At 42.5% G+C, this 26,926-nt stretch overlaps 1 protein-coding gene across 3 annotated transcripts in view; it reads right to left on the bottom strand.

Moving 5' to 3' along the window:
* The window catches only part of dpys (dihydropyrimidinase), a 132,964-nt gene that overhangs the window by 9,947 nt on the left and 96,091 nt on the right, over positions 1 to 26,926 (bottom strand). For 2 of the 3 annotated variants that reach the window (XM_068032303.1, XM_068032302.1), the window contains exons 7-9: positions 26,232 to 26,374; positions 21,121 to 21,328; positions 14,805 to 14,925 (exon numbers count right to left, since the gene is read on the bottom strand). In XM_068032303.1, coding sequence (XP_067888404.1) covers positions 14,848 to 14,925; positions 21,121 to 21,328; positions 26,232 to 26,374 — 429 coding nt within the window. In that variant the 3' untranslated portion in view covers positions 14,805 to 14,847. Of the gene's footprint in view, positions 1 to 7,018; positions 13,514 to 14,804; positions 14,926 to 21,120; positions 21,329 to 26,231; positions 26,375 to 26,926 lie in introns of those variants that run through there. The other variant, XM_068032301.1, reaches the window with a different exon arrangement.

Raw genomic sequence — 26,926 nt, 5'->3', positions numbered from 1 at the left:
GGGGATGGAGTATAAAAATAGGAAAGTCTTGCTAAAACTGTACAGGACATTGGTGAGGCTGCACCTGCAGTACTGTGTACAGTTTTGGTCTCCTTACTTAAAGAGAGATGTACTTGCATTGGAAGCATTCAGAGAAGGTTCACGAGGCTGATTTCTGGGATGAAGGGGTTGTCTTATAAGGAAAGTTTGAGCAGGTTGGGTCTAAACCCATTGGAGTTTAGAAGAACAAGAGATTATCTTATTGAAACATATAAGATTCTGAGGGGGCTTGACAGGGAAGATTGTGAGAGGATGTTTTCCCTCATGGAGAAATCAAGGGTGCACAATTTCAAAATTAAGAGGGAGATGAGGAGGAATTTCATCTCTTAGAGGGTCATTAATCTTTGGAATTCTCTTCCCCAGAAAGCAGTGGAGGCTGGGTCATTGAATATATTCAAGGCTGAATTAGACAGATGTTTGATCTACAAGGAGTCAAGGGTTATGGGAGGCAGGCAGGAAAGTGGAGTTAAGGTCACAATCAGATTAGCCAGGACCCCGAGCTTCCATTTGCTTGCCATTTCAACATTATCCCCTGCTCTCATGCTCACATCTCTGTCCTGGGATTGCTGCAGTGTTCCAGTGAACATCAACGCAAGCTCGAGGAACAGCATCTCATTTACCGATTAGGCACTCTACAGCCTGCCGGACTGAACATTGAGTTCAATAATTTCAGAGCATGACGGGCTCCATTTTACTTTTATTTTCAGTTATTTTTTCTTTTTCCTTTTTTGATATTTTTTTGTGTTTATTTTGTTTTATTTCATCTTAGTTTGTTCAGTTTGCTTACCCACTGTTTTTCTTCATGTTTGTACTTGCAGCTGTTCAAGTTTCAGTCCGTTAACACCCTATCTGTACTAATGCTTTGTCTTTCAACACACCATTAACATATTGTTTGCCTTTGCTCCACGACTATTCTGTGGTCAGCTATTCTGTGACCTTGTCCTATTTATACCTTCTCCTTTGTTATCTCTTGCACCACCCCCGCTTTACTTGCTTATAACCTTTTACATTTCTAATATTTGCTAGTTCTGAAGAAGGGTCACTGACCTGAAACATTAACTCTGCTTCTCTCTCCACAGATGCTGCCAGACCTGCTGAGTATTTCCAGCATTTCTTGCTTTTTTATTCTTCCTGCCAAAGTGGACAATTTCACAATTTCCCACATTATACTCCATTTGCCAGATTTTCGCCCACTCTCTTAACCTATCTATGTCCCTTTGTAGTCTTCTTATGTCCTCTTCACAAGTTACTTTCCTACCTATCTTTGTGTCATCAGCAAAATTAGCAACCATACCTTCAGTACCTTCATCGAAGTCATTTATATTAATTGTAAAAAGTTGAGACCCCAGCACTGATCCCTGCGGCACACCACTTGCTACAATTTGGGAACCAGAAAATGACCCATTTATTCCTACTCTCCGTTTCCTGTTAGCTAGCCAATCTTCTATCCATGCCAATATGTTAGCCTCTACACCATGAGCTTTTATTTTCCGTAATAACCTTTGATGTGGCACCGTATCATGCTGATTGACCTGCTGAGTATTTCCAGCATTTTCTGCTTTTGTCTTGAAAATGTTACACACCTCATTAAATGAGGTGTAACTGGGTTTTTAAACAGTGTACTAACTTCATAATAAAAGCTAAACACCCTCACTGGCCCTGAAAAGCTAATTAATATTTGTGGAATGTCAAATTTCTCCATTATGATAAATAAAAATCACATTTTAAAAGGAATTTTTTTAAAGTTTGTTTATAATACTTTAGCTTCTGTCTTAATACAATTTATTTCACTATCTGTAAATTTATATTAGAAGTGAAGAGATTCAGTAATTTTAAAACTTCCGGGTTTGCTGTCTGTGAGAATACTTCAATGTGATTATTTGATGACCCTGCATGCTGACATCATTGCTGCTGGATGCCTGGTGATCCTTTTAACTCCATGCTTGATTTAAACTGCAGTCAGGAAAAGCAAAGTGTGCACCACATAGATCTTTATACCTTTGTGAGCAGTTTTCTTCAGTCAGCAGCAAGCACTGACCACAAAATGCAGCCAATACATAAAATTAAAGGGTAATGTAAAGAGAACCCAAAAAACATTGATAAACATTTATTAAGTAACAAAATAATTGAAAGGAATGGTGGGGCGGATCAGGGGAAGAAAAAACAAAACCTTGTGGAGGCAAGGGGCATGACTGAGGTACTGAATGAGTACTTTGCATCTGTCTTCACAAAAGAAAATGAAGTTGCAGCAGAGGAGGGGAGATGCAGAGATATTGGTTAGCATAAAAATAGAAAGGAGGTGCTAAAATAGGTTGACATCACTCAGTGCTAACAAGCCACCTAATCCAGATGGGATGCATCCTACTTTGCTGAGGGATTGTAGTTTGGAGATAGCAGAAGCTCTGACTGCAATCTTCTAATTCGCCTTGGATGTGTAAGTGGTGCTAAGGACAAAGATTTACAAATGTCACATCCTTTTTTTTTCTTTATTCTTTCATGGGATGTGCACATCACTGACAAAGCCAGCATTTATTGCCCATCCCTAATTGCCCCGAGAAGGTGGCGGTGAGCCACCTTCTTGAACCATGAGAGTCCATCTGGTGTAGGTACACCTAGTGCTGTTCGGAAGGGAGTTCCAGGTTTTTGATCCAGTGAAAGTGAAGGAACGGCAATGTTGTTCCAAGTCTGGATGGTGTGTTGTTTGGAGGGAAACTTGCAGCTGGTGGTGTTCCCATGTGTCTGCTGCTCTTGTCCTTCTAGGTGGTACAGGTTCCATGTTTGGAAGGTGCTGGCAAAGGAGGCATGGTGAGTTGCATCTTGTAGATGGTACACACTGCTGCCGCTGAAGGGAATGAATGTTGAAGGTAGTGGATGGCGTGCCGATCACGCAAGCTGCTTTGTGCTGGATGGTGTTGAGCTTCTTAAGTGTTGCTGGAGCTGCACTCATTCAGGCAAATGGAGAGTATTCAATCACACTCCTGTCTTGTACTTTGTAGGTGGTGGACAGGCTTTGGGGAGTCAGAAAGTGAGTTACTTATGACTGAATTCCCAGCTTCTGACCTGCTCTTGCAGCCACAGTATTTATGTGGCTTGTCCAGTTAAGTTTCTGGTCAAAGGTAACCCCCAGGCTCTTGATGATGGGAGATTCAGTGTTGGTAATGGCGTTGAATGTCAAAGGGAGATGGTTAGATTCTCTCCTATTGGAGTCCAGTAAAGACACATCATATTGCTACTTTTAAGATACAAACTTTATTCAATGTGGACTCTTTGCAATTAACTATTCCTTTAAAAAAAAGTGGACAATGTGCTGCAAAAGATGGCTGCCGTAGGTTAGATGACTTGGCCCATGTTTTCAAAACCTGTGTCACTGTCTCAAAAGGACAAAAGGATACATTCCAGACTAAGAGGTTACATCTAGACCCATCCTGAAACCGTCGAGACATTCTTGAATAGATTGAATTTCTTCTGAGACAAGGAAGGTGTGAAGTAGACACATCATAACAGAATAATATTTATCCAGACATTAATAGGTCGCCATGGATTCCACATCTTGGTCCATTGAGTGCTCACACCAGGGGAGAAGGCCATGTGTCAAATAACAGAAATGCTAATATGATGAATTTTGACCTTAAAAGATAACCCTCGGTGGAGGGAGGGAGGGAGAGAGAGCGAGAGAAAGAGAGAGAGAAAGAAAGAGAGAGAGAGAGAAAGAAAGAGAGAGAAAGAGAAAGAAAGAGAGAGAAAGAGAAAGAGAGAGAGAGAAAGAAAGAAAGAAAAAGAAAAGAAAGAAATCGCCGCAACATCACAGAAAGCCATCTAGCCAGTGGCTATGGAAAGATCCAGTCTAAACAAGAACCCCGGCTGCTAATTTCACACTTCAACTTGCTGCAGCAAAGAACTGAAAGTGACTGCCACCTCCAGACTGAAATGTTAACCATCAGAATTTTTTATTCTTTCATGGGATGTAGACATCTTGGCAAGGCCAGCATTTATTGCCCATCTCTAATTGCCCTTGACAACTGACTGGCTTGCTCGGCCTTTTCAGAGGGCAGTTATGAGTCAACCGCATTGCTGTGGTATGGAGTCACGTGTAGGCCAGAGCAGGTAAGGACAGCAGATTTCCTTCCCTGAAGGACATTAGTGAACCAGATGGGTTTTTATGGCAATCGATGATAGTTTCATGGCACCATTATGGAGATTAACTTTCAATTCCAGATTTTATTAATTAATTGAATTGAAATTCTACCAGCTGCCCTGTAGGGATTTGAACCAATCTCCCCAGGGCTTTGGTCTAGGCCTCTGGATTACTGCAACTTTAAAAGAGACTATCCTACATAGAAGATTCAACAGATTTACCATAAACCATAAACACATACCACACCTTGAACTCTTGCCCTTTACCTTCTATCTATAGTCTCTTGAGAGTGCATGTTTGAGTGAATGCATGTGTGAGTGGTGTTTCGAACATTTCGGAGAAGGAATATTGTTCAATAAATAGTCAATCTTCTATTTTTAACCTATGAGCAAACCTGTCATTTGTCTGTTTATTTGACCCTAAAAACACTCAGGGGCTAAAGCATCATTTTAAACAAAACACGACTGTGGTCAGTTGGGAAGTGAACAGTTGGAACCACCTACATCCCTTACCATCTGTCCATAACATCTGGCACAAATGTCACTTGCCACTTATCAGCCCAAGCCTGGATGTCGTCCAGGGCTTGCTGCATGTGGACACTGACTTCTTCAGTATCTGAGTCGCCATGAAGGGTACTCAATCCAAGATCCCACATGCTTTCCTAACTACTCTCTCAAATCTCCTGCCACCTTCAAAGATCTATGCTCATGAACCCCCAGGTCCTTCTGTCCCTTCATTCTTTAGTACTGTGCCTTTTAGTCTATATTGCCTCTCCCTATCACATCTGCTAAAATGCATCACCTCCATCTGCCATTTGTCTGCCCATTCTACTAGCCTATCTATGTCCTGTTGCAGTTGATTGGTATCATCATCACTCCTCCAAGTTTGGTATCAGCAAATTTTGAAATTTTACTCTGTATTCCAATATCAAATTAATTTATATGTATCAAAAAAGCAGTGGTCCCAGTACTGGAACACCACTGTCTACCATTCCCCAGGCTGAAAAACTATTTACAATGACTTGCTGTTTTCTGTCCAAGCTGAATCCAGGAGTCTCAATTTTGTTAACCAGTCTTTTAAATAGAGCTTTGTGAAATGCTTTCTTAAAATCCATATACGCAACATCCGTTGCTTTCCATTCATCAAACTTCTCTGTTACTTCATCAAAAAATTCAATTAGTCAAGCGTGATCTGCCTTTTACAAATCTGTGCCGGCTCTCCTAAATTAACTCAAATCTCTCCAAGTGCCTGTTGATTTTGTCACTCATTATTGTTCCTAAAATTTTACCTACTACTGATGTTAAACTGACTTTCCTTACACCCTTTCTTGAATAAGGGGGTCAGATTTGCCACAATGCAATTCTCTGGCACCTCCCCCATATCTAGGGAAAATTGGAAGATTTATGGTAAGCCCTTCTGCTATCTTCACCCCCACTTCCTTTAGCCATCTGCAGCAGGCAACTTATCCACTCTAAGCATAGCCAACCTTTCCAGTACATCCTGCCTAAAGATTTTCACCCCATCCATTACCTCGACCATCCCTGCTTCTACCAATATTTTGTCAGCATTCTCTTCCTTAGAATGACCCAATACAAAGTACTCAATAATTATTCAAGCCTTCTCCTGCACATATATTAGCCTCTTAGTCCCTAGTTGACCCCACTCCACCTCTTACTACTCACTTACTGTTTACATACCAGTAGAACATTTTTGGGTTCCCTTTTATTGTAACCACTATTCTGTTCTCATATTCTCTCTTTGCCAGTCTTACTTTCACTTCTGGTCTCAACTTAGTGTAGTTGGCCTGGTTCTTGCTTGAAGAATTCACCTGACATGCATCATCTGCCCTCTTTTTTTGTTTTAACATATTCTCTGTGTTTGGTTAAGTTAGAAAGAGGACTTTTAAAATTTAATGTTGGATTTTTAAAAATTTGATCTGTGGGATATTGTTTTACTTCATTACTAGTTGAGTCTTGTTTTATAATAAACTGTTAATTTTGTTGTTCATTAAAGAAACCTGGTTAGTGTGTCCTAATTTGAGAAAAAAACAGTGTATTCGACTGACTGTTTCAATAAGTGGGAACATTTTAAAAATGTTGCGACCTGTGGAGAAATGGGACTGAATTAACAGTGCACTCCTCCCACCTCGGTCATAACAGTATTTGTGTACCTGGTGGGACTTATCAGGCTGATCAGTTAAGTCTTGCAAAAGATGTGACTTCGGTAAACATTTACAAAAATAAACAAAATGAGCTTTACACATCTTCAAATCTTTATTAGCATTTTAAATATCCCAAAAACAAACCATAATTTTGATCATGCATCACAAAATTAAACTTCACAAGGCACTTTTGAAAACTTTCAGTTAAATGATTACACTGAGGCAAACTGTTCATTGATTTTAACACTACTGAAGCTGCAGAAGATATAGGTGACACATCCTTCTTTAAATGCATAAACTGTAGTCATGGCAATGTTTTTAATAATTCTGTTGAAAAATTACTTCAAACACACAAAAGGTCCAAGGTTACAGAGAACAAATGGGTACATGTCAGAACTTAAATTCTTTGTCAGGTTGATCATGGGGCTTTGTAAATTAAGGAGTAAATTTGTCAACTAGAATAAATATAGTCTGCTTGACTAAAATGCTAGTCATTTTTTTAACCCATTCACATGTATTGACAAATTAGAGTCAAAAACATTCACTGGTGGTTCGGTGGGCGAGTGTACTACTTGGTATGGTAATGAACTATAAAGACCAGGCAAGTCCTTGGTTGGATCCCTGCTCTGTGCTGATTTAGCCAGAGCATTGGTGAGGTCAATGCTCTCAAGCTGCTGGATATAGGGCAGGGGGTGGTGGGGGCGGCAGAGTATGTATGATGGAGGGAAGAAAAGTACGTCTGAAAAAACAAATTTTATGGCAATTATCAACTGATTGTAAGCCAGCATTTAATTTAAGACTCTTTATATACCAGGTTTCAAGGAGGGATAGGATCATAGAAACAAGAGTAGGCCATACTGTTCCTGTTGGAGCCTGTTCTGTCATTCAATTAGATCATGGCTGATCTGTATCTTAACTCCATCTACCTGCCTCAGTTCTACAATCCTTAATACCCTTACCTAACAAAAATCTATCAATCTCAGCTTTGACATTTTCAATTGACCGAGCCTCAACAGTTTATTCGGAAAGGCTGTTTGTGGGATGATTCTACAGATGTGCACATTTGTTGCAGATTCTCGTCCACAATATTTCACCAATTATAAATAGAAAATTGTGGCAAGCATGCCTGCAATTTCCTCACATGTATCTGTAAAATCAGTTTATGGAATTCAGGAGATACATGGGAAAAAAGTTAAGGAGATGCTATAACCATGAGGTTTAAATGAAATGTTTTGCTCTTCCACAGTACTGCACTGGAGTGTCGCAGAATCACAAAATTGTTACAGCACAGCCCATTCTGTCTGCACCATTGGGATCTCCCTGGTGGCAGAAGGGCAACCCCACTGAGAGCCATGCCGGCAGGTGCCTGGAGGTGGCTTTCCAGTGCCTGGCCTGGGGGCCCACAAGGTGTCCTGTTTTAATACCTCACCAAAGCTGCAGAAATCAGCGGGCCACAGCTGCTAACACTGGCCTCCATAGAGGTGGCTTTTCAGCTGTGGCCACAATTTCATTTTATTGAATTTAGTACCTCTTCCGAGGTACTCGTGTCCTCCCCCCTCCTCCAATAACAGTGGCAACACCCACCTCTGGCCGTGGGGGCTGCCGTCCTTCCAAAGCTGCGGGCCCGCTGATTGGGCCTGCAGCCTCAGGGACCCACCAGCCGTCCTTAATTGGATGGCAGAACAAAGGCGCCTTCTTAATTGGCTGCTTCCGGGAAGATCTCCCAGGCAGGCGGCCCAACAACCAGAGCAGGGTAGGGACCCAGAAATGGTCCTGTCTCACGCTCATAGCCTACATGCAGAAGATTCCACCCTCTGATTCAATGGCAGGAATGCTACCAATTGGAGGGTGTATATACTCAAATCTTTGAAGGTGGTAGGTCAAGTTGAGAAGGCTGATAAAACAGTACATGGGATCATTGGCTTTATTAAAAGAACTGAGTACAAAAGCAAGCAAGTTATGGTAAACTTATAAAATAATGGCTCATCCTAGCTGGAATATGGTGTTCAAATTTGGACACACTTTAGGAAGGATGTTAAGGCCTTGCAGAGGGAGCAGAAGTGATTTACTGGAACAGTATCAGCAATGAGGGACTTCAGTTCTGTGAAGAGGTTGGGTTGCTCTCCTTGGAACAGAGAAGATTAAGAGAGATTTGATAGCGGTTCAAAATCATGAATGGTTTTGATAGCGTAAATAAGGAGAAACTGTTTCCAGTGGCAGAGGGTTGGTAACCAGAACGCACGTAGTTAAGGCGATTGACAAAAGAACCAGAGGAAAAAAAATTTTCAAATGAGTTGTGATCTGGAATGCACTGCCTGAAAATGTGGTGGAAGCAAATTCAATAGCAACATTTTTTTAAAAATGGATAAATACTTGGAGAAAAAATTACAGTACTAAACAAAAAGAGCAGGGGAGTGGGATTAGCTGATTGGTCTACAAGAGAGTGCTGTCACAGGCAAGATGGACCAAATGGCCTCCTTCTCTGCTGCATTATTCTATGAATCTATAAAAACCAAAGGAAAACTCCTGTTGTTCCCCTTAATAACTGTTTTAATGCATCAAAAGAAATTAAAACCAGTGTACTTACTAATCTTCTTGCTTAATTTCAATGATTTATTGGCCAGTTATGATTTTAGCAATCTATGATCAGCTAGGTCTGCTTGTGTTACCATATAAACACGGCCATTTAGACTTCTACACACTAAATTTAAACAAGATAATAACAAAGATTATGCAGATGAGGTCATGTACTGTACCAATTTACATACCTATTTATTGAAGGAAAAGTGCTAACTGCAAAACATTTCCTCTTTGAGCACTAAAATGGTATTGTAGAGGTTGTTAATTTGGCAGGACTTTCTCATAATGCCTTCTTCACTGGATGGGCCAAAACATTTCTAAATTAACTTGCTATATCGTAATGAAAATATAATGCAAGACCTACAACAAATTCCTTTGGTTTAGCTAGATATACACAGACTGTGCAATGAAGTTGTTTTTATATTGTGTGAAACTCAGCAGTGTTGGCTCACCTTGCCCAGTTCTCACAGCCAGCTGCAACCTGAAGCTAAACCTGCTGGGATATATGTGAAAAGATAGATTCTGCTTCAATTTATGTGCTGGTCTGGATTCCACTGCTATGCTCAATCTACTGAGTCACTTAATTAAAATTTTGGATAATTTTGTTTTTTTTCTTAGTATAAAAAAACTTCTAATTATCTAAGTAAGATTTATCCCTGGGGAGTTCTGGACGATGTAAAATTGAAAATGTTTAGGTAATTGCAACTTAAATATTGTGCTGACTGTAATATGTTGTGCCCAGAGTAACAGATATGTGTAATAACCTCTCACACGGGGAGAGGTGAGACTTGCCCTGGTTGCTGTGCGTTGTAAAATCATAAACAGCTTCTTTTTGCGTGTATTTACATAGCTGTCTCAGTCAAGGCCTTTCCCTCACAGAAGGTAGGAGGAACCCTTGAGCATGAATGAACCCACTGCCTTTTGCATTTTTCCTTGGAACTAGTTCAAGACTAGGCCTCGGAACAGATTATCTAACTACTCCAGCAGTCAGGGAATGGACATGGATCAAGAGGGAAAAAAAACAATAGGATAGAGAAATAACATCAAAAATTGTAATGACAGCCCATTCCAACCAGACAGCTAGAGAAGGATTACCTTCAGGATATATTTGCACCTAAACAGTGTACATGTTGGGCCACCAGTTCACATCCCCCTCCCCCCCCCCATCCCCCACCCCCCCCAGGGAGGCTTGGCTGATTTCAGCTGAGGTGGTTGTCAGTGAAGCTACAATTGGCCTCAGTGCTCCTGGACTAAGGTGGGGACAATAAATCAGCTGGGGTTCCTGCTTTTGAACCTTGTCCACAATATCTGCTGGAAAGTGTACATGCATATATGGAGACTTGGGTAGAAATTCCTCAAGAAGTCTCCTGATATCCTGTTGTAACAGAAACCCTGGAACTGTTTCTGCAATTTCTCCAAGGTCCCACTGATCTTCCACTGAAGATATGGAGATTGGAGAACCCCTGTTGAAATTCTAATGCCCACCCCACCTCCAATGTCTGCTTACAACTGACTAATGACTACTTGAGTAAGGCACTAGAACACCATGAGAGTACAGGAAGCTATTTCCTGAATGAGCCTCACTTTGACAAGATGAGATAAACTGAATTCTTAGAGACTGTAGGTAGGTGTTCAACACTCCATTTGTTTGGATGCATCTGTGATATCAGAAGCACAAGGCAGCACTGGTATCACCAGCAAAGAGATGGTGCACCACTTCATCGCTGACTAGTGTTCGCACTTGACCATTAATATACTCGACAATTTTGTACATAGAAACATAGAAAACATGTCATACAATTCCTATCATTATCTAGTACTCTAACAGCCATGAGTGTAGTCCAAAACCACTTGCTCCAATGGGAAGTTTGCAATGTTGAAAAAGCCCAATGCCCTATCAAATTGAGAAACTCCCTCTGTTGGGAAGTGATTCAACTGTCCAGCTCTACTATTTGATGCCATATGATGCAAAATGTTACATATATCTCTTGCACTAGACTGCATGGAGTAGCAATCGAGAAGTTTTGAGTTCAAATCCCGTCATAGCAAGTTGGGAAACTGATTTCATTGAGGGTGCAGAGGAGATTTACCAGTGATGAGGGATTTTAGCTACAAGGCTAAGTTGTTCTCCTTGGAGCAAAGAAGCTTGAGGGAAGATTTGATAGAGGTGTACAAGATTATGACAGGTTTAGATAAGGTAGACAAAGGAAAGCTGTTCCCATTAGCTGATGGTACAAGGATCAGTGGACACAGATTTAAGGTTTTGGGCAAGAGATACAGGAGGAAGAACATTTTTACACAACGAGTGGTAATGAGCTGGAACTCGCTGCCAATGATGGTGGTGGAAGCAGAGACAATCGATAATTTCAAAAGGAAATTGGATGGGCACTTGAGGAAAAAAAAAACTTGCAGGGCTACAGGGTTAGAGCAGGGGAATGAGACTAACCGGTTGCTCTACAGAGAGCTGGCATGGATGCGATGGGCCAAATGGCTTCCTTAAATGAAGTTAATCTACCGAAGTCAATAATGTCCTTCAGGGAAGGGAACCTGGTACTCCGACCTGGTGAGGCCTACAATCAACTCCAGTCCCACATTATGTAGCTGACTTTTAATGTTCTCAGGGCTATTAATGTGGGCTTGCCAACATTGCCCACATACCGAGAACAAATAGATCAGATTAAGCTAGCACTTATGTTTTTACCCTTTCCAGTTTTCTCCTCCTTCTGAAGATAGAGACCCCAATAATTTCCAGGTGTGGGAAGTCTGCTGGATCCCCATCATAATACTGGCAGCAGTGTACTGCCACTCAACATCTTCAGCCCAGAAAGGGAACAATTTAAGCCTTGGAGTCTCAATCCTGCAGCTAGTAATTTTTTGTTAAAGACTTTCAAAATTTAACATTTAAAATTTTTTAAAACCTTACTTTCCCATTCTTTTTTCACTATGAGTCCAATCTTCCTCCCTGTACCTGATTTGACTCTCATCCATCCACTCTAATTCTTTGACTGGAATTTTACATCCCCTGCGGGAGCAGGTGGGGGAGGTGACAAATGTTCCCGTTGCCTTCCCACCCCTGCTGCAATTTTATGAATGATAAGGTAAATGACAAACGGCTTGCCCACCCCAGGCCAACTGAGGTCCTTAAATGGTCAATTAATTGCCACTCACGGGCCTCCTGCTGCCCTCTTTGATATTTTACCAGTGGCGGCCAGGAACTTCAGAACCTGTGGATGCCGCTCTGTTTGTGGGCTGGGGGGTGGGGAGGGCCTCCTCATCAGGTACCCTGTGCCCACAAAGGGCCCTACCAGAAGCACAAGTAACCCCCGCTGGAGCACCTCACTCCCACCCCACTGTCCTCCTGAACGACCCCCACCCCCCTCGCCGGGTCCCAGCTGATTGTCCCTGGCGAGACCCGAAACCCTTTATGGAGGCCGATGTCCACAGACTTCTTCTGGCTGCTGCAATCTCATCAGTGGCCACCACTCCCAGTGGCGCTGCTGGGACTGATGCCCTGCCGACCCGCTGATTGACCGGCAGCTCTTGGAGGTGGAACTTCTTACCTTAGATGGGCGGAAGTCCCACCTGGGGCCTGGGCCATGTAAAATTATGGTGTGGTTTCCAGGCCTGGTGGAGGCGTGCTCGCCTCGGACATTTTGGTCTTTGTCCTGACGTAAAATTCTGGCCTCCGTTTCTTTCTCAATCCCTCAATTTCACTTGAGTACCATCATTCACTAAGTGCCCTGCTGCCTTTGCCACATAATTATTAGCTCGCAATCCTGGAACTTACAGGCAGGGGGAAAAAATTTCAGCTGAAGGGCAAGGTTAAAAGTTTAAATTATGGGGCATGCTACAAGATGTCCCGCTCCAGCAATTTCTACGCCAATATCTTAACATCCATAAAGTGCTAGAAAACCTATGTCTATGATGCAGCTCTAGATTCAACGCCTTGCAATAGCTTCGGAAAATAGGAACAGCAGCAGGCCATTTAACCCCTCAAATCAGTTCCACCATTCAATGAGATCATGGCTGATGCCCGCCTTGGTTCTATAACCTTAATAGCCTTGGCTAACAAAAACCTATCAATCTCAGTTTTGAAATTTTTCATTGGCCTAGCCTCAACAGCTTTTTGGAGGGGAGATTTCCAAATTTCTATTCTTTGTGTGAAGAAGTGCTTTCTGACATCACCCCGAAATGGCCTCCCTCTAATTTTAAGGTTATTTTGAACACTTCCACCAGAGGTAGTAGTTTTTCTCTAACTATCAAAGCTATTCCTTTAATCATTTTAAATACCTCAAGTTTGATCACCTTAATATTTTATATGCTAGGGAATACAAGCCTAGTCTATGCAAACTGCTCTTATAATTTAACCCTTATGGCCCCAGTATAATTCTGATAAATATGTGTTGCAACTTATCCAAGACTAATACATTCCGCATATGCATATTTCTCAAGTACTGACAATTGGATAAAAATCCTTCTTGGTGAGTGTGAGCTCTTCAGATTAAACAGGCTGCTCAGAAAAGAATGTTTGACTTGCCATCTGGTGGTGTAGTGTCGTGTTTTCTCTGATAGTTCTGAGAACTCTCTAACAGGCTCTCCTGGGGAGAACAGGAAAAAGAAAAGCTCTTTGATGATCTTTAGAGGCAGCTAGCATTCTATGTAGCATGTACAATATGTTAGGTAAAATGTGGATGAGTTTTGAATACAATTTAAAATCTTAATTGATTTGCAAGCCTTGTCCATAGCCCATAGGTGCACTCTTGTTTATATTGTATATCAGCCAAATACAGTTCAAAGTTAAATAAAAATATAATTTTAAATGAAAATAAAATGTACATTTTCTAAAGCAGCTCTGGTGCATTATTTGTCCATTGTGATATCGCTTTCATTAAATACAACATCTATTTCATGGATATGGTAGCAACAAGTGTGATATAAACTGTTCAATTGATTGTGCAGACATCTAACGCTTAATTCACTTCACAGACTTGTTAGTGCCTATGTCTGCAGATGTCCATTCACATACAGAATCTAACGTGTAAGGCTCATTGTAGCCTTAAGCCACACAGAGCAGAAAGGTCCCAGATTCAAGTCTGGGTCTGTACTGAATTAGTTGGTCTTCTCCGGAGTTGCATTTTGGGCATGCCAATAAAACCCCAGTGTGTTGGGATAGGTGGGATGGGGGGGTGGAGAGAGGGGGAAAAAAATCATCCAGGATTCCTAGTTCTGACCGTTATCCAGCGACTCCTGCTGGAAGGGCATGAGGACAGATACTGTGTAAAGGAGATTACTGGGTTTGGGTGTGACGCACCCTGTGTTTGCACCCTTGCAAACATAATAGTTTGGACTCACATGATAAGTAGGATACAACATGGTGTGCGAGTACACTAATGCATGAACTGACATCTTTAGGAGAGCAGTGCAGCATATTTGAAGGAGATAAATGGAGGGGAAAAAAACATAGGAACAGGCCAATCAGCTTCTTGAGCCTGCTCCTCCATTCAACTAGATCATGGCTGATCTGTACCACACATCCATTTACTTGCCTTTACTCCATACCTCTTAATATCCTGACCTAACAAGAAATAGAAACATATGAAATATATTTTACGTGCATCCAAATGAATGCACACATTTGGATGTCTTGGAGTTTCTGATTGAGAGCTTGTGTACACTGTGAATGAAGCATCTGAACAACCTTTTTGTTTTTGTTTTTGCAGAGTTTGGTCTCCTCCCAACTATTGATTCACTCTGGTGGATACACCAATGAGATAAAAGCCAACCCACAATACAACAACTTTGACAGGAGTCCTTTGTGATCTAGGCAGTGGGAACGTTTTGGAGGATTGCTATGGTAAGCATTTCAAATTATAAACGGATAATACATACCAGAAGGGGTAAATGCTGATTGATGTAAGTCTCTTTCATCATGTTAGGGTGTGCCAGATGGACACTGTGGCATTAAGATTCCCTGGTATGTCTCTCTCTGTACTGGCGTGGGCTGCCAAACCTGTGTTTTAACAATACCGATTAACTTGTTTTCTGTCTACAGTAGCACATTTACTGTTTTATTAAAGCTACTTGAGAGAAGAGGGGCATTTTAGGCTCATTAAGGTGAAGGATGTTGGTGGAGAGTGAAACATTCTTTACTGATATGTAGCATTGAATACTCCCAAATCAAATGAAAGCGCAGTAACATTAACCACCCTTGAAATTTCTGTAAGGCTCCAATTTTAAATGAGTGGAAGCAGGTACGGTGTGTACACTGCAGGTCGTGTGCCCTGGATGAAAAGGCTTAGCTAATCGTAACACTTGAGCCTCATTTAAATAAATGTTGGTTCCAGATTCCCACCCGAAAATATCTGGATCCACCACCTGGCCAGCAGACGACGCCATGAGTTTGACAGCAGGAGCCCACAGCTGAGATCCGTGAGAATAGATCCCGGCCGTTAGTTGAAAGTGGTCTCTGGAGGCGACCTGGAGAGGGGTGAGGGGAAGAATTCTGCAGGCAACCTTTGGGGTGAGGGAGTAGGAAGCAAGGGAGGTTCAAGGCCTGCTCCTGCTCTTCCTTACGCATAAGAAAACCTAAAAAAAAGTTTTCAAAATTTATCTGCTGGGCCTCTTCTGGCTCTCCGATCCATCACTGCATCCCATTTGTTTACTGCAAGTGTCCACCCACCTGCTCAAAAGAGCAGTTTAAGATTGGGGCATGGTGGGAAGGCAGCTGGATCAGAATGGGTAAGTGACTAGTCTCATTTTAACTACCCCACTGCTCAGTTTCTGCCAGGCAGGGTGGTGGGGGCGAGGTCAGGGAGTCAAAATTGGGGCCTAAGACTGCCGACTCAGTGCCAATTTAGGGACATTTTTGAACTACGGACCTATGTCTACACAGGATGTTTATAGCTGGCAGGGAGAAGTGATTTACACTGTATCCCAAAAGTAAAAGAACAACATATCCTAATCAGCCCAAATTTACTGTCTGACCATCAAATCCTGTGCTTGCCTTTTACAACTTGTTGGAAAGTGGTCAGATAATCACAGCAATATATCAGTGAAGGAGCAACCTACAAACTCACCCAGCACCAAGGTGGCAGTGGAACATAAAGCAATTTTTTTTCTCTAGTGGAGTCTAATCATACTGATCAATGTACAGATGACAAAATTTAGGATGGAGTGCGAGACACAAAGACATCAAGTTGGAAGCATGATAACACAAACCACTTCAGTAAAGCTTGAACAGTGTATAAAAGTCATTTCAACAGTACGATTTGCTATACACACTGCGGGTTTACTTGACGTTGCCTTTGGGTGGAAGCAGGTATCATGGTGGGAAACAATAAATAGCAGGCTCCCTGATGTGAATCAAGGGACTGACCATAGCAAGAATCGCTGTTCAGATTAAAGGTGGTGTAAATAGAATATCATATTTCACTGAAACAAATGACAATGTTTGGATGGCCCAAAGCAATAAGAGCTGAAAATTCAGACAATTTACCGTTCCCAGGTTTAAAACATTTGAAATATTTAAATGGTGCATACAGGAGTTCAAGTTTTAAGCTTTGTACATGAATTTCACTGGTCAGAATTTCTACCCTTTTACATACTCTATGAAAAGTTTTTAAAAAATAATAATTTATCTGATCAACAGTTTTATTTTTAAACTGAGGCAAATTATTTATTTTCTCTCCTTTCTTCCCTCTGTGGTAATTGCTGGCATATGGACCAACCCAGCCAAGTTGGTGGGCAGGCAGTGGGTGTCCTTTTCCTGGTGCTTTACCAATACCAGTCTATAATCTCTGGCAGGTGGAAAGGAGGAAACAATATGGGCCATTGCTAAAGACTTTCCCCTCCCATGGAGACAGTATCTGATATCTGTTTCACAACCCCACCCTCTGACCACCCACCCCCCCCCCCGCCCCCCAGAAGGAGGAATGTTCAGTGTCTTCACACCTCCCTCCATGGCATCTGCACCACACTTTCCTTACAGAGCAAGATTCCATTTTTAAAAAAATTATTTCACATCACTCCCCATGAGGCACAGCTAAGATCAAGAAACCAATCTTAGCAATCTGTAGGCATGTTGCCACTTCAATGCAGTGCCATTGTCTTATTTTCCTTTGCTCCTTTCCTCTCCAAGGTGTTGACCTTCACTGGGGAAAAGGTTCCACTGACATCCCAGTTCCCCAAGCCCTCGTCCAAATTGCCATTCTTGAAGCATGGGGCAAGACAGTGAATGTCAAAAGCAACTTGGGTGTTGAAGAGAAATGGAGGAGTGGCAGCTCAGCTCAAATCAATCTCCACATAATCTTCTGCACTCAGCACGGAGTTCAACAATTTAAGATCATAACCTCTGCCCCCATTTTGTTTTGTGTTTTTTTTGCTGTTTTTTTCCCCTTCTTCTTTCTTAATTTCTTTACTTTGTGTTCAGACAGCTGCTACAAACATTGTCATTCACACCTCATCTAGATACATCTTTGGTTTTTGCACCATGAAACCTTTTGTTATTTAATCCATCCTGCCCTCGAAACTATCACAGACCTTCCTTTTTGTTGTTCTTCCCCCGTCTTCCCCTTTCACTTGGTCGAGCTGCTACATTTCTAACGTTTCTCAATTCTAATGAAAGGTCGCAGACCTGAAATGTTAACTCTGTTTCTCTTCCCACAGATGCTGCCTGCCCTTCTGAGTTTTTCCAGTATTTTCTGTTTTTATTCCACATATTTAATACTGGGCAGTAATCAGGAGGGGAAACACCGGCTGGTATTTCTCCCTCGCTCGCCGAGAAAGACTGAGGCCGACTGTAATGGCTGTACTGTGCCCCAGCTGAGATCAGCTGGCTCAGCACACACCCGGAATCAAAATCAGTGCCATATCAGACCACAGGTTATTTTTCAAGTACTTAAAATACCTTCAAACAGCCAGAAGCAATCGATTTCAATCAGAAGCAGGAGCTAAATTTTATCAGCCCTCTGGGGACAGGTAGGGTGACATGGGAACCAATAAGTAGTGAGGGAAAGTTGTGGGGGGTGGGGGTGCACTGGAGTGCCCGGCACCTTCCCGACACCATTCAATTTTGTCAGGGATGGGGAAGGCTGAGACCCGTCATCCCACCTAGAGGCCAATTGAGGCTCTCAAGTGGCCAATTAATGGCCACTTAAGGGCCTCTTCCAGTCGCCGCTGGTATTTTACCAGCGGCTGGCGGGAGCAGCGCCACATGGGGAGGCCGTCCAGTAAAACCAGGCAGTCTCCCTGCAGCCTGGGGGCGGGGGAGGGGAGCCCTCCAGTTTGGGCAATCTATGGCCCAGAAGGCCCCCAGCGGCAAAGATTGCCCTTGTGCCCAAACTCCTCGCACCCACTCCATTGACCTCAACAACTATCCACCCCACAACCCCTCCCACCCCTCGCGTGGCCCCTGCGAGCCCGTCCCCACTTACTTGCAGTCTGAGGCTGGGATGGCCCTCTGATTGGCTGGCAGCTCTTGGAGGCGGGATCCCCATGCTTAAAAGGATGGGGACTCCGGCATCAACCGACTGAAAGCTGATAAATGCAGACGGGGGAATCCCTCAGAAAGGTTGAGGCGGGGTTCCCCTCGCCTTTCTGGCCTGGTGTCTGACCCCTCTACCTGCATAAAATTCTGTCCAATGAGTTTATATCTAAACAATTAGAGCCATCCATGAGGGGGCAAGAGCCATGCTAACACAAAGAAAAAGATGCAGCATAATGAGAAGAAATGAAGGCTTGAAGGTGACTTAGTGGAATAATCATACAAGCGTTAACAGCAAGCTAGAAAATTGGACATGTACAAGCATACAAATTAGGAGCAGAAGTGGGCCATTCGGTCTTTCTAACCTGCTCCGTCATTCAATAAAATCCTGGCTGATCTGTTTGTGTCTCGAATTCCACACTCCCATCTACCACTGATGACCTTTGATCCCCTTGCCTAACATGAATCTATCTAACCCCGCCTTAAAATTATTCAATGACCCTGCCTCCACCAACTTCGGAGGCAGAGAGTTCCAAAGCCTCAAAACCCTCAGAAAATATTTCTCCTCATCTCTGCCCTAAAAGGGCAATCCCTAATTTTAAAACAGTGCCCCCTAGTTCTGGACTCACCCACAAGAGGAAACATCCTTTCCACATCCACCTTGTCAAGACCGTTCAGGATCTTATAAACTTCAATCAAGTCTCCCCTCACTCTTCTAAACTCCAGTGAAAATAAGCCCAGTCTGTCCAACCTTTCCTCATGAGGTAACCTGCTCATTCCAGGTATCAATCTAGTAAACCTCCTCTGAACTGCCTCCAACGTATTCACATCCTTCCTTAAATGAGACCAAAACTGCACACAGTATTCGAGATGTGGTCTCACCAATGCCCTGTATAACTGAAGCATTACATCCTTACTTTTATTTTCAATTCCTCTCATAATAAAGGATCGCATTCCATAAGCCTTCTTTATTACTTGCTGTACCTGTACACTAAGTTTTTGTGACTCACGCCCTAGAACACCATGATCTCTCTGCAATCATTCTCCACTTAAGTAATACTCTGCTTTTTTTATTCTTTCTGCCAAAGTGAACAACTTCACATTTTCCCACATTATACTCCAGCTGCCAGATTTTTGCCCACTCACTCAACCTATCTATAATCGGTCTGCAAGCTCATGTCCTCTTCACAAGATACTTTCCTCCCTATCTTTGTGTCATCTGTAAATTTAGCTACCATGCCATCACTCCCCACATCTAAGTCATTGATATAAACTGTAAAAAGTTGAGACCCCAGCACAGACCCTTGCAGGACTCCACTTGTCACATTCTGCCAATCAGAAAAGGACTCATTTATGCATACTCTCTGTTTTCTGCCAGCCAGCCAGCCAATCTTCTATCCATGCTAATATGTTACCCACCATGAGCTCCTACTTTGCACAATAACCTTTTATGTGGCACCTTGTCAAATGCCTTCTGGAAATCCAATTACAGTACATCAATGGGCTCCCCTTTATCCATGGCACATGTTACTCCTTCAATGAACTCCAATAAATTGGTTAAACATGATCTCCCTTTCACAAAAACATGCTGACTATTCCCGATTACCTTGAGATTTTCTAAATGTCCAGCCATAGCCTCCTTAATGATCGATTCCAACACATTCCCCATGACAGACGTCAAGCTAACTGGCCTATAGTTACCGGTTTTCTGCCTCCCCCCCACTTCTTGAATAGAGGGGTTATATTTGCTATTTTCCGGTCTGATGGAACCTTTCCAGAATCTAGCAAATTTTGAAAAATTAGCACCAACACATCTACTACCTCATTAGCCACCTTTTTTGAGACCCTTGGATGAAGCCCATCAGGACCCGAAGACTTGTCAGACCACAGCTTCATCAGTTTGGTCAGTACTGCTTCCCTGGTGATTGTAATTTCACCAAGTTCCTCTCTTCCACCTCCTAATTTACAGCTATTACTGGTGTTACTATCAGGTGATAAAGAGGTCTAGGGTTCCCTTTCAGCCTTCACCTAATCCAGAGATTATTACCCTTAGTTTCTGCTCTTCAATTTGGTGCCGAGCTCCGCATATTGTCGAAGCAGAACCACTTTCCTAGTCCTACCTATGTCGTTGGTACCTACGTAGACCACGACAACTGGATCCTCCCCCTCCTACTCTAAGTTCCTGTCCAGACCTGAGCAGATGTCCAGAACCCTGGCACCAGGTCGGCAACACAGCCGTCTGGACTCATGCTCTTGGCTGCACAGAAGTGTTAATCCCCCTCACTATACCATCCCCTACTACCACTACATTCCTTTTTGCTTCCCCCACTTGAACGGCTTCCTGTGCCACAGTTCCAAGGCCAGTCTGCTCATCCACCTTACAGACCTCACTTACGTCCACACAGGTTGAGAGCACCTCAAACCTGTTGACAATTGCCAAGTCTTAGGTTCCCACTACTGTCTGTTCGGTCCCTTTACCTGCCTCACTCACGGTCACATCCTCCTGTCCCTCACTGCTGACCAAAACAGATAACCCTGTTCTAAGAGGTATGACCGCCTTCTGGAACAAAATGCCTAGGTATTTCTCCCCTTCCCTTACGTTGTGCAGTGTTTGCAGTTCGGTTTCCAGATCAATAATATCTGGGAAGTAACTCAGCCAGAAGCTAATAGGTGAGTGAAGATTTTCACTCTGTGTCAGAACTTTATTGTAAAGGAATCACTGACCTTATCACGTTGTCTGATTCGTTTGAAGACATAGTCTGCAAAGGGTTTTCGTGGAATATACTTTCCAGCCCCTGGCACAACATATAGAATTCCATCTTCAAACACCACTTTACCTCGTGAAATGGTAACCAAAGGCACCCCATGGCAGACCATGCCTTCAAAAATGTTGAAGTCAACAGCTTGATGATGTGTTTTGGCTGAAATAGTCCTGTTTGTAATGGAAAGATCAAATAAGAACTATAGTAAACTGAAGAGGAGTTGAATAGTGCAGCATTAATACAAATAGAAATCAACATCAGCCTGTTGGGTTAGCAATAAATGGAACTCTTAGCTGTAAACAAATTATCTCCAGCAGTGGCTTTTCTTGCCATCCCCACACTGTTACCTTCAGAGTTCACGAAGGATCCATCTTTGGGCCCCTGTTCTTCCTCATCTACATGCTGCACTTGCTAACATCCAATGACATCAGGTCATTGGCTGACGTTACCTAGCTCTATCTCTACCACTTGCCTTGATCCCTCCACTAACTGGTATCTGACTGCTTATCCCGACATCCAATCTTAGATAAGCCAAGAATTCCTCCAGTTTAACCTGGAAAGACTGGATCCATTGTCTTCAGACCCCATCACAAACTCTGCTCCCTTGTCATCGATTCCATTCCCTTCCCTGGCAACTGTTTCAGAGTGAATCAGACTGTTAACCATCATGTTTTCCTATTTGACCCCGGCCTGAACTTTTAATTGCAAATGCTCTCCATCACAAAGACTGCCTATTTTCAGTACCGTAACATCGCCCACCTCATCCCATCTTCCAGTGTGGCACTAATCCATGCCTTTATCTTCTTCAGGCTCGATTTCTGGCCTGCTACCCTTCTCCTCCCCGCACAAACTTTAGCTCAGCCAAATCTCTGCTGCCCATATCCAGTACAAACATCTATTTATCAATCACTCCTGTCCTTCTTGATCTACTTTGGCCTCGTTGCTCCCTATCTCAATAACCTCCTTCTTATAACCTCTCTCTGAACTCTCCAGTCTTCCAATTCTGCACCCTTGTGCATCCCTGCCTCTCTTTATCCACCCCACCTCCATTGATGACCAGGCCATCAGCCATCTAGGTCTTGGAATGCACTGCCTAAACCTCTCCAACTCCCCTAAAGACCCTTCTAAAGCCCACCTTGCTGATCAAGATTTTGGTAACCCCTCTGAATATCTCCTTTTTTTGGTATCCCCTTTTTCTATAGCACCTTGGAATCTTTTTCAATTTTTAAGGTGCTATATAAATGCAAGTTTCTGTTGATCTCTATCTAGCAACCCTGCAAAAGTATTTATGTCTGGAACAAAACAGAAAATGCTGGAAACATTCAGCATCTGTGACCGACAGACAGGTTAACGTTTCAGCTATCAGCCATTATCACAGTTCTGACAAAGGATTCGCAACTGAAGTGTGAACTTGTCCAGTCTCTACATGGATGCTAACTGACCTGATGAGTGTTTCAGATTTCAGGCATCCACAATTTTTTGCTTTGCCTTTGGAAGAACGCAAAAATTGGCTCGAGACAAGACAGATGTTGGCTGTGATTGCTGCCATAGTAAAATAACCAGCCAGGTTTACTTGCTGTCAAGTTTAATACATGTATCTTGGCCAAATTGCTATGATACATCAGCTGTCTGGCACAAGAGTCAATTGAGTAAAAATTTATCTGGGACCACTTTTGGATGATGTGCGAGTAGTGTTTGCTGAATCAAGAGCCTAAGGATCCGCAAACTCGGGCAAACAAATGCCACCAGTTGTGCCTCCGTAGGCTGTTTGCCAGAATGGGGGGAGCTGGGCGGTGGGGGATGGTGGAGTTACGGAATATGCCTACTCCTCCTGGCAGAGGAGAAGGGTGTTTTTAAAAAAATATTTTGATATTTAGAGGGGGGGGGGAAAAAGTGCTAAGAGTAGGGAAGGAGAGGAATTTATGATGTGCACAGTTAAGAGATAAACAGGCAGTGGAAGCTTTATAGATAGAATTAAGAAATAGAAAAGGATTTAAGACTGTAGTGGGGGTTGTGTATAGGCCTCCGGTAATTGTTGTGAAGTGATAAAATGCAGAGATAAGAAAAGCATGCAGTAAAAGCAGAGTGGTTTAAATGGGGATTTTAACTTTTATATAGAATGGAATAAGCAGACCATGTCAGAAAGGTAGTGAATTTCTTGTGTATGTTCAGATAGTTTTCTGCAACTATATTGATTTAGTCATGAATAATTAGCCATATTTAATTAGTATCTAACAGTCGTGAATATTTATCTAATAGCGATCATAATACGATCAAATTCAACATAGTGGTTGAAAGGGAGAAGTGCGAAACAGTTACTAAGATTCTAGATTTAGGCAAGGCAGATTTCAATGGGATGAGACAGAGACTGCCCAAGTAAACTGGGCAAATTTGTTAATGAGTAAAGCGACAGAAGATCAGTAGGAGGAGTTCAAAAAAGAATTTGTGATACAGAACCAATTTACACCCTAAGGGGCAAGAGCTCCACTTGCCAGAAAAATGCCATGGATGACTAAAGATCTAAGAGGCAACATTAAACTAAAAGAAAAAGTATACAAAAATGCAAAATAAAAAGCACAAATACAGGTAAGTCGCAGAGCTAGAAAGAACAGCAAAGGTTGACAAAACAGACAGCAGGAGCTACAAAAATGAGAAAACTTGCAAAGGAAGTAACAGAGAGGGTTGATGAGGGCAATGCTGTTGATGTGGTGTACATGGACTTTCAAAAGGCATTTGATACAGTGCCACACAACAGACTTGTGAGCAAACCTGTAGCTCACAGAATAAAAGGGATGGTAGCAACATGGATATGAAATTGGCTGAGTGACAGGAAACAAAGAGTAGTGGTTAATAGATGTTTTCAGGGCTGGAGGAAGGTTTATAGTGGAGTTCCCCAGGGGTCAGTGTTGGGACCCTTGCTTTTCCTGATATATAATAACATAGACCTTGGTGTACAGGGCACAATTTCAAAGTGTGCAGATGATATGAAACTTGGAAGCATTGTGAACTGTGAGGAGGATAGTGTAAAACTTTAAAAAGACATAGACAAGTTGGTGGAATGGGCAGACAGGTGGCAGACGAAGTTCAATGCAGAAAAATGTGAAGTAATTCATTTTGGTAGGAAGAACATGGAGAGACAATACAAAATAAAGAGTACAATTCTAAAGAGGGTGCAGGAGCAGAGGGACCTGGGTGTATATGTGCATAAGTCATTGAAGGTGGCAGGACAGGTTGAGAGCGCGGTTAATAAAGCATACAGTATCCTGGGCTTTATTAATAGGGGCATAGAGTACAAGAGCAAGGAAGTTACGTTGAACTTGTATAAGACACTAATTCGGCCTCAGCTGGAGTATTGTGTACAGTTCTGGGTGCCGCAATTTAGGAAAGACGTGAGGGTACTGGAGAGAATACAGAAAAGATTCACGAGAATGGTTCCAGGGATGAGGAATTTCAGTTATGAAGATAGATTGGAGAAGTTGGGATTGTTTTCCTTGGAGAAGAGAAGGCTGAGAGGTTATTTGATAGAGGTATTCAAAATCATGAGGGGTCTGGACAGAGTAGATCGAGAGAAACTGTTCCCACTTGTGAAAGGATCGAGAACGAGAGAGCACAGATTTAAAGTATTTGGTAAGAGAAGCAAAAGTGACATGAGGAAAAACCTTTTCACGCAGCAAGTGGTTAAGGTCTGGAATGCACCTCCTGAGAACGTGGTGGAGACAGGTTCAACTGAAGCATTCAAAAGGGAATTCGATAGTTATATGAAAAGGAAGAATGTGCAGGGTTATGGGGAGAAAGCAGGGAAATGAAACTGAGGGAATTGCTGTTTCAGAGAGCCAGTACGGACACGATGAGCTGAATGGCCTCCTTCTGCACTGTAACGATTCTGTGACGAATATCAAAACCAACACAATTTTTACAACTGTATAAGGAAAAAAAGAGGACGCTCATGAGAATACAGGTACGCACATCCTTACGTAGCAGGGTAAGCTGATGATGTGTTAAAAAAGCACGTGGATTACTAGGGTTTATAAACAGAGGAATAGAATATAAAGGCAAAGAGATCATGCTAGAACCTTATAAATCACTGGTTAGTCCTCAGCTGGAGTATATGGACAATTCTGGGCACCAAACTTCAGGAAACATGTAAAGGCCTTCGAAAGGGTACAGAGAAGGTTTACAGGGACGACGGACTTCAGTTACGAGGAGAGGTTGGAAAAGTTAGGATTGTTCTCCTTGGAAGAGAGAAGGTTAAGAAGTGACCTAATAGTGGTTCTCAAGATAATGAGAGGTCTTGATAGAGTAGATAAAGAAAGGCTGTTGCAACTGGCGAGTGGGTCAATAACCAGAGATCATAGATTTAGAACCATTGGCAAAAAATCTAGAGGGGAGATGAGACGAAATTCTTTCACTCAAAGCTGTCAGGATCCGGAAACCTCGACCTGAAAAAGGTGGTGGAAGCGGATTCCATAAATAATTTTAAAAGGGAATCAGACAGGTACTTTGAGGATGATGAACTTACAAGGTTACAGGCAAAGAGCACAACTCCTCTTCCAAAACACCATCACAGGCATGATGGCCAAACAGCCTTCTTCAGTGATGTTTCTATGATTCTATACTTAATTTTAGTTGGTGACCACTGAAGAATCCTGAGCAGAAAACCCCTACTCATTGGGAGTATGGGGCGAAAGCCGGAACAGGCTACTGAGTTGGATGATCAGCCATGATCATAATGAATGGCGGAGCAGGCTCGAAGGGCCAAATGGCCTACTCCTGCTCCTATTTTCTACGTTTCTAACTAATTTCTTCAAGGGTTTCTTCAACAGATCTTAGGCCCGTATTTAGCACAATCGAGGAGTCTACTACCCATTTTAGGCAACCACTTAAAAAATGGGTCCCACCAATATAATAGTGGAACCAATGTCTGTGCAGAGTGGGTGCAGGCTGTCTCAGTGCTAAATTGGTATGCTTTGCACCCATTTTACTCCCAAAATGGGTGCAGTGCAAATCAATTTCTATCCCAGTACCTTTAGCATACGGAATTGCATTTTTCCTCTAGTCAGTCAGTCACCTTACCTGACGGCACATGGGTCCCAGATTACAATATCAGCATCAGAACCTTTGGCTATTTTTCCCTTTCTGGGATAAAGGTTAAAAATCTTTGCTGCATTGGTACTGGTCACAGCCACAAACCTATTCTCATCCATTTTACCACTGTGCTGAAAGAGAAAGGTACAGATAGTTGGCTAGTTCTCCCCAGACCTCCTAATAAAAACACAAAAAATAACAATTTGACTGCTGTGATGCATCTGTAATGGTATGTTACTGCAAGCAGTTGTTCGGTAGCTGCCAGTATCTGGAGCACGTTGCCCAACCAGAAAACTGCTCATTCCCCAGGCTCCTAACTTGAGAACAAGGATGCTTTCTATAAATTATTAAAAACATTGAAGAGCGGCATCATAATGTTCAGGGGATACCTGGACATTTTTAAAGTGTGGTTTTTGCAGTGATTTGTAAGGTACAATGCACACTGGTCGCACTCAGAGCCACAAAGATCAAATTTTACTGTTGCTTCTGCCTCAGCTGGTGCAGAAATCACTTTGAAGCAACTCAATAGTGGTTATATGACTGGACATTCATTTTTAAACAAAGACAATTTTTTAAAACAAATAACTATCAAACATTTCAAGTAAAAATCATATTTGTCAGTGTGCTGATGGCTTCGTAAAGATGGGAAATTGCATCCTACCCACAGACCAGGCCTCAAGTTG

Source organism: Heterodontus francisci, chromosome 5 (assembly GCF_036365525.1).
Source record: "Heterodontus francisci isolate sHetFra1 chromosome 5, sHetFra1.hap1, whole genome shotgun sequence".
Lineage (NCBI taxonomy): Eukaryota > Metazoa > Chordata > Chondrichthyes > Heterodontiformes > Heterodontidae > Heterodontus > Heterodontus francisci.
The sequence above is the reverse complement of the archived record's forward strand: the minus strand, read 5'-3'. Positions and strand labels throughout refer to the sequence as shown.